Here is a 10704-nt window from a genome sequence, read left to right as displayed (position 1 = left end):
ACAGCCAGCGCAGTGACAGCCAGTGCAGTAACAACAGCCAGGGCAGTGACAGCCAGCGCAGTGACAGCCAGTGCAGTAACAACAGCCAGGGCAGTGACTGACAGCACAGTGACAGCCAGCACAGTGACAGCTGACTGACAGCACAGTGACAGGGCTCCTCCCTCATCGGCTCTTCATGGCAGCCTGAAAAGTCAGATGCTGACAAGAACTCTGTTCTCAAATGAAGAAACCGTGTTAGATAACTCGCCTGAGGCCATACACTAGTAAACAGTATATGGATGATTCAGAAGCAGGGTTCACCTCAAATACCTCCCCTATCTCTAGGCCCGTGGCAGAGAGCATTCACTTGAGTAGAAACTTCCAGCTAGAAAGCAATACAAAGACAACTTCCTAATTTATAAAGGTGGAGATTACACTACAGTATGAAAATTAAGGTCAATTGTGATATATGTCCAGTGCTTAGGACTGTGCCTGAAGAGTGGGTTTGACTGTGACAAGGTCCCACTGTGTAGCCCTGGCTGATTGGGAACTCACTTTAAAGACCAGGCTGGCTTTGAACTCACAGCGATCCACCTGCCTCTGCCTCCCAAGTGCTGGGATTGAAGGTGTGCACCATTATACCTGGCTTTAGTTGGTGTTTTCAAACATTGATAGAAGCTAGGTTTGGTGGTACACAACTATCCAGCAGGTGTTTGGGAAGTGGAGGCAGGAGGACAATAAGTTCACTGCCAGCCTGGGCTATAAAAGACACTGTCTCAAAAAAACAAAAGCTCGGTTTTTGTTTAGAAGCAGTGGGTTGGAATGGGAAAAGTCTATTTCTGGCCCCCATGGGCAGGTCTCTGGCCTCTCACACTTCCTGGAGTGGGCATGGACACAGCTTGCCCAGCCTGAGCCCTGGCTCTGAGGGGGTTTGCCTGACATGCCCCACTTCTTATCTACAGCTTAAGCGGGATGTTGTAACAGAGACCAAAATTGTTGAGCTGGTGATTGTGGCTGATAATTCAGAGGTGAGTGTCCTGACACCACAGTCCTCTCCTGCTCACTCTGTCCCCACTTGCCCACCACACTTCAACGTGACCCCTGTTGACCCTAGGTCAGAAGGTACCCTGACTTCCACCAGCTGCTGAACCGAACGCTAGAAGTGGCCCTGCTGTTAGACACAGTGAGTGTGGGCTGGGAGGAGCCTTAGCTCCCTTGCTGCAGGCCTGGCCTCCTCCTGAGCCTCCGCTGTTTCAGTTCTTCCAGTCCTTGAATGTCCGGGTAGCACTTGTGGGCCTGGAGGCCTGGACCCAGCGGGACTTGATAGAGATGAGCTCCAACCCAGCTGTCCTGCTAGACAACTTCCTCCACTGGCGCCGGACAGACCTGCTGCCTCGCCTGCCCCATGACAGTGCCCAGCTGGTGACGTAAGGACCCCAAGTTCAGCTGCTGGGATCTGGTGCTATCCAGATTGCTTCGACTCCTCCGGCTCTGACAACGGCTTTAGACTCTGAGTCTTTCACCTCTGTCCACAGTGGTACTTCCTTCTCTGGGCCCATGGTGGGCATGGCCATTCAGAACTCCATCTGTTCCCCTGATTTCTCAGGCGGTGTCAATATGGTAAGCTAACCGTTACAGGTACCCTCATCTCCAGTCCCAAAACTGTGCAGAAAGAGGGCAGAGCCCACCATGTGGCCTTTGTCAGGGAACACAGTGTTGTCATTTATGACACCTTTGCATTTCTGGGGGGAACCTGAGGCCCAAAGGCAGAGGTGATAACCAGGGGCTATTCAGCGGGGGAGGGGGCATAGGGCAGGGTTGAACTAGCACTTAAGATTTCTGTCACCCAGGCCTGTAATTGCCTACTTTAGAAGCAATTAAGGAGGAAGACAGCGTACAGGAGAGCGGGCAAGGAGGGAATGGGGGTCAGAGTCGGCTGTCTGTTGTGTTAAGTCCAGGCTGGGGTTAGACCTGGGGCTATCTCCATCCCCAATGATAGGATCACTCCACAAGCATCTTAGGAGTTGCCTCCTCGATTGCCCATGAGTTGGGCCACAGCCTGGGTCTAGACCATGATTCACCTGGGAGCAGCTGTCCCTGTCCAGGTCCAGCCCCAGCCAAGAGCTGCATCATGGAGGCCTCCACAGAGTGAGTAGCTGGGCGTGGGTGGGTTGGGACGCATGAGAGTGAGGCAAGCGAGAAGAGCTTCCAGCCTCACCCCCCTGCCACTCTTCCCAGTTTCCTACCAGGTTTAAACTTCAGCAACTGCAGCCGACAGGCCCTGGACAAAGCCCTCCTCGATGGGATGGGCAGCTGCCTCTTTGAACGGCTGCCTAACCTGGCCCCTATGTCCCCTTTGTGTGGAAATATGTTTGTGGACCCTGGCGAGCAGTGTGACTGTGGCTTCCCAGATGTGAGCCCCTGACCTCAAAGCCTTGCCCACTCCCATCTGTGCCCTCATCCTGATTGCCCAGCCCTTTCTAAGTCTCCCGAGTGGCTTTCCTGTCTTCTCTGGTCCTCATTTACTGGGGGCTTTGACACCTGGGTTTGCTCTCTGGGAGGCTAGGAGGTCTTGAGCACTGCTGCTGCTCGTGCCTCAGCTCTCTCTGTCCCCTTGCCTGCAGGAGTGCACTGACCCTTGCTGTGACCACTTCACCTGCCAGCTGAGGCCAGGAGCACAGTGTGCATCTGATGGACCCTGTTGTCAAGACTGCAAGGTGCGAACAGGCCCGAGACTAGCCGCCCCACCACTCCCCTGCCAGGTGAGCTCCTGGCTGAATTTGCCCAGCACCTACTTTGTTTACCACCCCCCACAGCTGCAGCCAGCTGACCAGCAGTGCCGCCCTCGCAGAGACGACTGTGATTTGCCCGAGTTCTGCCCAGGAGATAATTCCCAGTGCCCCCCTGACCTCAGACTGGGGGACGGTGAGCCTTGTGCTAGTGGAGAGGCTGTGTGTATGCACGGGCGCTGCGCCTCCTATTCCCAGCAGTGCCGGTCGCTCTGGGGACCTAGGGCCCAGCCTGCCACGCCACTCTGCCTCCAAACAGCCAATACTCGGGGCGATGCCTTTGGGAGCTGTGGGCGCAGTCCCAATGGCAGCTACGTGCCCTGCACGCCTAGGTAAGTGGGGAAAACAAGCTCCTGAGTTTGTGGGAACCTTGGTGCTGCTTCTACCCACCCTGCTTGCCTTTCTCCCTACCCTAGGGATGCCATTTGTGGACAGCTACAGTGCCAGTGGGGCGGGAGCCAGCCTCTGCTGGGCTCGGTCCAAGATCTGCTCTCGGAGGTCCTGGAAGCCAACGGGGTGCAGCTGAACTGCAGCTGGGCACACCTGGACCTGGGCAATGACGTGGCTCAGCCCCTCCTGGCTCTACCTGGCACTGCCTGTGGCCCTGGCCTGGTGAGTGGTCTGGGTGGTTGAGGCCAGGTGGGAAGAGACATCTGAAATAGAGCGAGCTGTGCCCAGGCTTTGCCCCGCCAGCTGGGACAGGCACAGGCTTCACAGGAGCCGGCGGTCTTGTTTCCCACCGGGCTTCCGTCACACATCTGGAATAGCCTCACAGCCTTGCAGGCCCAGCAGAGCCTGCGGGCCCTTGCAGAGCCATCTCTGCTCTTCTCTCTGTGGAGTAGGTGTGCATCGACCATCGGTGCCAGTCCGTGGATCTCCTGGGAGCACAGGAATGTCGAAGCAAATGCCATGGCCATGGGGTGAGCTGGCATGGAGGAGATGGAAGGGGGAAGGGAGCCTGCTGAGGGAAAAGGGCTATGGAAGCAGACATCCTCAGTCTTTGCCACTTCCTGGGAGCATGCCGTTAACCTTCCTGGAGTGTTTCCTCGTTGCAGTGGACGTAACAATGGCACCCATATCCTGGAGGGCATGAAATGGGTAGGAAAGCTGCTAACTAGTGAACATCATACTAAAGGTCATTTCCCCTGCAGGCAAAGACTTCCTCCCTCCAGGACTGTCTGTCTACCCACTAGCCACAGCATTCCTGTCAGTTTGAGAAGCCTGAGCCCTTGTGAAGCTAGATAAAGGCTGCTGGGGCTGGCGCATGCCTTTAGTCCTAGCTCTTGGGAGGCGGAGGCAGGTGGAGCCCTAAATTTGAGGCTAGCCTGGTCTACAGAGCAAGTTCTAGGACAGCCAGGGATAGAGAAATCTTGTCTTGAAAAAACAAAACAAAACAAAAAGATGGAAAGTCAGAAATAGGGCAATGGTCCCATCTTCCAGATGCCTTCATTGCTTGCTTTGAACCTCTAGGTCTGTGACAGCGGCAGGAACTGCCACTGTGAGGAGGGCTGGGCACCTCCTGACTGCATGGCTCCACGCAAAGGTAGCTAGGAGACGGGCCCAAGGTGGGGAGGGCGAAATGGCTCCAACAGTTACCTTTCTCCTTAGCCCTCTTCCTGACCCCTTCACTTCCAGCTCCTTGGCTCTTGGCCCCTGGAAGCCGCCTTTGTCTCTGAGCACTTCATCTACTGCCCGTCCCTGCTCCTCTCTAGGTAGGGAACTCTTAGCCATTCTCAGCCTGTGTCAACCTCTTTCCACAGCCACCAGCTCCCTGACCACAGGCCTGCTCCTCAGCCTCCTGTTGTTGTTGGTCCTGGTCCTCCTTGGTGCCAGCTACTGGCACCGTGCCCGCCTGCATCAGCGACTCTGCCAGCTCAAGGGATCCGGCTGCCAATATAGGTATGAACATCCTTTTCCTGCTGTTACTTCCTTTGGTTAAGGACAGTTCTGAAGCCCCTGCTTCTAATGTCCCAAGCCATGCAGTCCTTATCCCTACTTCTAAATCCCAAACTCCCAGCCCCTGGATTTCCTGACCTAATTCCTATACACGTACCTACCATCTCCACATGGATCCCTTAGCCTCTCTCATAGGTCATAGGTAGACCTCCAGGTACTGGGGCCACCTCATTCCAGACCCCGAAGTAGGGGGAAGGTGGCCTTCTTTCAGGCTGTTTAACCACAGCCCTGGCCTAAACCACACAGAGCTACCCTCCAAGGGCTAAAAGGTTAACTTCTCCCTGGTCAGCAGGTGGGAGGCCGGTCCCATTCTCTCTTTGGTTTTCTTTATACTTAGGGCAGCCCAGCCAAATCCTCCCGAAAGGCCAGGACCTCCACAGAGGGTACAGCAGATGCCAGGCACTAAGGTAAGCCCTGGATGGCAGAGCAAAGAGTCCACATTACTTGGTACCTACTTTGGGCCTAGAGGTGGCACTAAAGGCTCAAGACTCAAAAAAGCTTCGGAGTGCTCAGTCAGTCCAAGGAGCAGGCAGAGAAGCAGCAAGAGCGGCCAGGCCAGTCCCCCAGGAGGCTCTGCTGAGCTCTTTCAGCTGGCCAGATTGGTACTTTGAGAGGTGGTTCTGCCCACACCCATCGGCGGCCAGTGCCATGGGATAATGGGGTGGTGTGCAAGAGGACCTTCAGTGTGCTTAGCTCTGACAAGGCCCAGACATCATGTGTAAAGGGTGCCAAGTGCCCAGGGCGAGAGCCTGAGCCCTCTCATGGCAGAGGGTGTGCATGAATTCAGTGCATGTCCCCATCATTACATGTCACCCCCTGCATGTAGCTGAGGCTCTGCTGCCCTCATCTCGACACTAACCCCTTTCTGCTCACATCTGTCTGTCTGCTCCTCTCGTCATCTCAGCAAGCTAGTGCAATCATCTTTCCGGTGCCCCCCTCCAGGCCGCTGCCACCTAACCCTGTGCCCAAGAAACTCCAGGTAAATCTGGGCTGGGCCTTGCCCTGGCTCAGGACACATGGGAGGCGAGGTGCCCAATCCCAGTTCTCATCCCTGCTTCCCCCCAGCGGTGTTCTTCATTAAGAGACCAGGGTGCCCCCTCAGCCTTCAAAGTCCCAGAAGCAGCCAAGGGTGAGCCTCCTGGCATGGTCTCTGCTACCACCTGGTGGTCAATAATGGGACTACAGCCATCTAGGGACTATGATTGATCCACACCTTCCTTCCCCAGGCTTCTGTCTATTGGCAAGCACCCAATGCCCTCTGCGCATGCTCCCATGTTCCCTTGAGCCCCTGGCTGACTTTGCATGTTGACCCTGGGGAGTCTCTGCACGCTCACCCCCTTGGACTGTGCTTTCAAAGCCACCACTCCTCTCTTTGTTCAGGCTGAGCTGGCTGACCGACCCAATCCCCCCACTCGCCCTCTGCCCGCCGACCCTGTGGTGAGGCACCCGAAGGTAACAGTGAGTGGAAAGCAGAAAGCATTGCCTCTCCTGCCTAGAGCTATGGTGGCAATGGCAAGATGGCTTCCTCTATGCCTGAGGGCATGTACCCCAATAGCACCTTTGGTAGTGACAGGTTTGTTTGGAGACGAAGGTGCCCATTAGCACTGCTCCTAGAACCCTCCATGGAGGGTGGAAATCATGATGAACTGGTCTTCTCTCTCAGTCTCAGGGGCCCACTAAACCCCCACCCCCAAGAAAGCCACTGCCCGCCAACCCGCAGGGCCGGCACCCATCAGGTGACCTGCCGGGCCCAGGGGACGGAAGCATGCAGTTGGTGGTGCCCTCCAGGTAGGTGAGGAGCGTGCTGCGGGAGTCCCGTGTCTTACTGCCAGTGAGGCATCTGAGCAAGAGTTCTGACTTTTACAAATGTTTTCCTTGGCTTTCTAAACTCCAGGCCAGCTCCACCACCTCCGACACTACCCTCACTCTACCTCTGACCTCTCTTGAGGTTTGGCTGCCTCTCACCCAGATTTAAGACTTAAAGTGAAATCTTTGCCGGACCGTCCCCTTCCAAATGCCTAGAGGGGCAGGAGCAGAGAGGACGCAGGAACCACTCACCATCCGGCGCTGTTAACCTTGGGACCCACCAAAATAGCTGCACCTGGCTGTTCGGGAGGGGCCGTGGCTGGAAAAGGCGGCGGAGGGACGCGCACACATCTGTTTCTGCTCCTTTGTAATAAATGTGAGATCTTGGAAAGTGGCTCCTGGAAGCTGGGTAGTGTCTGCTGTGTTTCCAGGTCTGACCACTAGGAGACGCCGCTGGGTCAGACCAGGGCCTGTTGGGGAGGATGACATCCCAGAAAGGGTCAACTAGAATTGTCACTGGGGATGCCTGTAGCTTGTTTCTGCCCAGTCTGGGGTGGATGGCCTCTAGTTTCCAAGTTCTTCCTGCCGGTGCTGTTCAGCCCCCACCGCAGCTATAGACAAATGACCTAAGTCGTCAGACCTGCATCCCCACCCTCCGACCAGGGCTGGGAAAATGAATCTAACTGGTGTTCTCAGAGCCCTGAGCCTGGGCGGAGCAGGGCAGCAGCTGCTTGAATTCCAAGGCTTCACACCTGCCTCCTCCACCTCCCTACCCCCACCCGAAGGTTCTAGAACAAAGGTGCTTTGTGTTTTGTACAGATGGCTTCTACCTCACCACTGGGTCCTCAGGTCTGAGGCCTCCTGGAAGAGGGAAGGTGTGTGGGGATAAGAAGCGGGCTCTGCCCCAAAGTGGTCACCCAGTGTGACACCTAAGGCTCTATAGCAGTGGGCATGTCCCCAGAGGTACTTCCTGCCTTCCCCGTGCACCGTCCTCTAGATGCACAGAGAAAACAGCAATTTGTGGAAGGTACTTCTCCTTCAATCTCCAAAAGATCTGGGCTTTCAGGTGCTGGCCATCCTGTGCTCGCGCGAGTGCGGGGGGGGGGCGGGGGGGGGCACACGACTATCTTGTGTAGTTGGAGCTGACCTGAATTCTGGATTCTTCGGGACATTCTCCCACTGCAGAGACTGTGGGTGTCACTGCATATGCAATCCAGCTCTGGCCTCCAAGCTTTCTACCTTGAACTAATGCAAACACAAGACAAAACCCACCCCTCTTAGGCGGTAGGTGCGTGAGTGCATGGTTGTAATTCCGGCACTGGGGAGGATGGGGCAAGAGGATGACCAGTTTGAGGCAGCCCCGGTTACAATATAAGTTAAAGGTTAGCCAGGCTTTAGGGTTAAGACCCTGTTTCAAACAAAACAAAGCACAATATGGGACTGGAAAGAGGCCACAGCCTTGGACAAGTGCTTCCTTGAGTTCAGATCCCCAGCCCGAAGGTAAAAAGCCCCAGGTGAAGTGGTTTGCTTCCGTTCCCAACCGCGTGTGGGAGGGGTGGGGTGGAGCAAGGAAACAGGAGGATTCCCCCCCCCCACACACACACACACAACCCAGCCCCAAGCTGCAAGCCTAGCCAATCAGTGAGCTCCGGGATTCAGCGAGAGACCCTGTTGCAAAAAATAAGGTGGAGAGGGATAGAAGTGAGACCTCCGCCCCATGACAACTCGTACGAACACGTACACATACATACAAACCAAACCAAAAACCTCAAAACAAAAACTGCTTAGTGGAATAGGTCCCCTCTGCCAACCTCTCAGTGCAGTGAGATACAAAAGGAAGCTTTGGCTAACCTGGAGCGCACAAGAACGCACAAAGGGTTAACACGAGTTGGCACTGGGTGGAGAGGCGGAGACGAGTTTTCATTGGTGGAAAGTTATCCAGGGATGTGGTCTAAGAGCCTCCACACTCCACCTCCTTTCCGTACCCCCCCCCCCCCCCCGACTTTTGTACCTAGTCTCGCCGGGACAGAGAAGCGGGCCGGGACCAGCCGGGCCAGATCAGACTGGACCCCAGGGGCGATGCGGCTGCTGCCCCTGCTGCGGACTGTCCTCTGGGCCGCGCTGCTCGGCTCGCGCCTGCGGGGGTGCTCCAGCCTCCGCCACCCTGTCTACTGGAACTCCTCTAACCCCAGGTAGCCCGGCCGAACGAGGCGAGCGCCAAGCTGGGCCCGCGCGCTCCCAAGCTGTGCGCGCGCCCGCCGCTCGCTATTTGCAAGGCGCTGTCTGAGCTCTGCCCAGCCGCGCGCCGGGGCTCCTTTGTTTGAGCCGGCGGGGGAGGGGCGAGGCGTGCCCGGGGTCCCCCCGCTCGAACGTGTTGGGGGACGGGCGGAGGACCCTAGTTCTGAGGGTGGTCGGATACCGGGAGCTGGGGGACCTGGGCCCGTATTTCGGGCCCCGCCCCCCTTTTCTAGTGAGCCCCAACCTCCGGCCGGCAGCAGCTGGGGCGGACCGCTGAGAACCCGGGAGGGGTCTTCTCCCTAGTGAAAGAATGTGAGTTCCTCTCTAGTTTTCAGGTCCCCTCCGCTCCTGATTTTGTTTGATATCTCTGCTTCCATCTTGATTTTATTTCTGCCCAATCCTGGCCCTGCCCTTCCAGCTGATTCACCTGTGGGCCAGTCATTTGACCTTGCTAACCTCAGTTGTGTCATCTACAAAATGGGCTAATAATACCTAGTGCCCTGGGAAGCGAGCGGACTGACTGAGGTCAGGCTTGTGAAAAGAAGTGCAGCTGTACAGATTTAGATGCATGTTTCTTCCTCTCTGTTGAGCTGGCTGCCTTTGAACCTCGGGATTTTTTGCTGTTTGTATCCTGCCTCCCGTTTCTCTCTGCCTCTCTGCCTTCCCCATCTGTTTTCCGATTTTCTGCTTCAGACAATCTGTGGCTCTGTTCATCTATTCACTAATGTTTGATAAGCACACACTGTTTCAAGACTAGTGCTGGTCTGCTGGGCATTGCCAGTGTGAGAGGCGGAGACACTGCCCCCTGGGAGGCTCCAGACCCCCAGGAGGGCAGGCCAAGATAGTCATTCCAATACCAGGACTGGGTGATAAGCGCTATTGTTGTCCTGGACTCGCGGGCTGCTTCTGTCTCAGCTCCAGACCAGCGCCATCCCCAGCTCTTGAGTTTCTAGTTCATTCACCAAATCCACAAATATTTATTGGGCACTGGCTTTGTAGGGGAACCTTTCCACACCCAGTGTAATGAAACACAAAGACGCTAGCTTCTCTAAGCTTGCCTTCTAGTGGTCTGAGCTACGCTGGGAATCCTTCTAATCAAGCGTTCCTACAGCAGGGGTCCCTGGCTACTCAGTGCAGAAGGTCTGGAGGCCTATTCTAGACATGCTTTACTGTGCACATGGTGTTGGAGGCAGGACTCATTCAGTATTCGGTGCTGGGGGTGGCCTGTCCCAGCCCTTCTCTCCTGTGAGCAACTCGGCCGTGTGTGTATGGGGTCCTTTTATACCTAGCCTTGTCTGGTCAAAAGGAAGTTGGACTGTGTGTGGTAGCACATGCCTGTAATCCTAGTTTTCTGAAGGGTGATGTGGAGGGGGAAGGGGATGTCGCAGCCTTGGGAGCTCCAACTCCAGAGCAGCCATCACCACCTCTGGCCCCCGGCAGCACCTGTGCTCATGCACATGGACCATACACATAGAATAACTAAATAGTATAAATTACAGAAGACTGAGATGGGGCAGGAGGAGCATTGAGTCAGAACCAGCTTGGCTACACAAGATTCTCCCTAAAGAGAAAAGGAGAGCCCGCTCATTCAGTCTCTTTTTACCATGCCTGTTTCTCCCTAAGAGCTCCAAGTTCATTTCTCTAACTCTTCTGTGGGCGTGTATCTGCTCCCCTGCCTCGGCCTCAGTGCCTGCCAGCATTCATCCTCTTAGCGTTTATCACGCACAGATGGTAAGCCAGGCCCCATGTGGGACAGCGGGCTACAGGGAAGGTGCCCTGAAAGATGGGTAGGATGATGGGGTAGGATGGATGATGGGGTAGGATGATGGATGATGGGGTAGGATGGATGATGGGGTAGGATGGATGATGGGGTAGGATGATGGGGTAGGAGATGGATGATGGGGTAGGATGGATGATGGGGTAGGATGATGGGGTA

The 10704-nt window shown here is 55.7% G+C and overlaps 2 protein-coding genes across 7 annotated transcripts in view; both read left to right on the top strand.

Annotated features, from left to right (window-relative positions):
- Adam15 (ADAM metallopeptidase domain 15) overlaps window positions 1-6923 on the top strand; it is a 10350-nt gene extending 3427 nt beyond the window's left edge. Inside the window, exons 7-23 of one of the 6 annotated variants that reach the window (XM_005367171.3) lie at window positions 942-1007; window positions 1094-1162; window positions 1237-1406; window positions 1515-1599; window positions 1979-2127; window positions 2218-2392; window positions 2604-2696; window positions 2796-3100; window positions 3185-3380; window positions 3611-3688; window positions 4239-4311; window positions 4529-4667; window positions 5062-5131; window positions 5629-5703; window positions 6105-6176; window positions 6388-6512; window positions 6619-6923. In XM_005367171.3, the coding sequence (XP_005367228.1) occupies window positions 942-1007; window positions 1094-1162; window positions 1237-1406; window positions 1515-1599; window positions 1979-2127; window positions 2218-2392; window positions 2604-2696; window positions 2796-3100; window positions 3185-3380; window positions 3611-3688; window positions 4239-4311; window positions 4529-4667; window positions 5062-5131; window positions 5629-5703; window positions 6105-6176; window positions 6388-6512; window positions 6619-6661 (1983 nt within the window). In that variant the 3' untranslated portion in view covers window positions 6662-6923. The other 5 variants (XM_026789294.1, XM_005367172.3, XM_026789295.1 and 2 more) reach the window with 5 other exon arrangements.
- A 1686-nt stretch (window positions 6924-8609) lies between these two features.
- Efna4 (ephrin A4) overlaps window positions 8610-10704 on the top strand; it is a 4123-nt gene continuing 2028 nt past the window's right edge. Inside the window, exon 1 of the mRNA XM_005367170.3 lies at window positions 8610-8722. Within this exon, the coding sequence (XP_005367227.1) occupies window positions 8610-8722 (113 nt within the window). The remainder of the gene's footprint in view (window positions 8723-10704) is intronic.

Source organism: Microtus ochrogaster, unplaced genomic scaffold, assembly GCF_000317375.1.
Source record: "Microtus ochrogaster isolate Prairie Vole_2 unplaced genomic scaffold, MicOch1.0 UNK16, whole genome shotgun sequence".
Lineage (NCBI taxonomy): Eukaryota > Metazoa > Chordata > Mammalia > Rodentia > Cricetidae > Microtus > Microtus ochrogaster.
The sequence above is the reverse complement of the archived record's forward strand: the minus strand, read 5'-3'. Positions and strand labels throughout refer to the sequence as shown.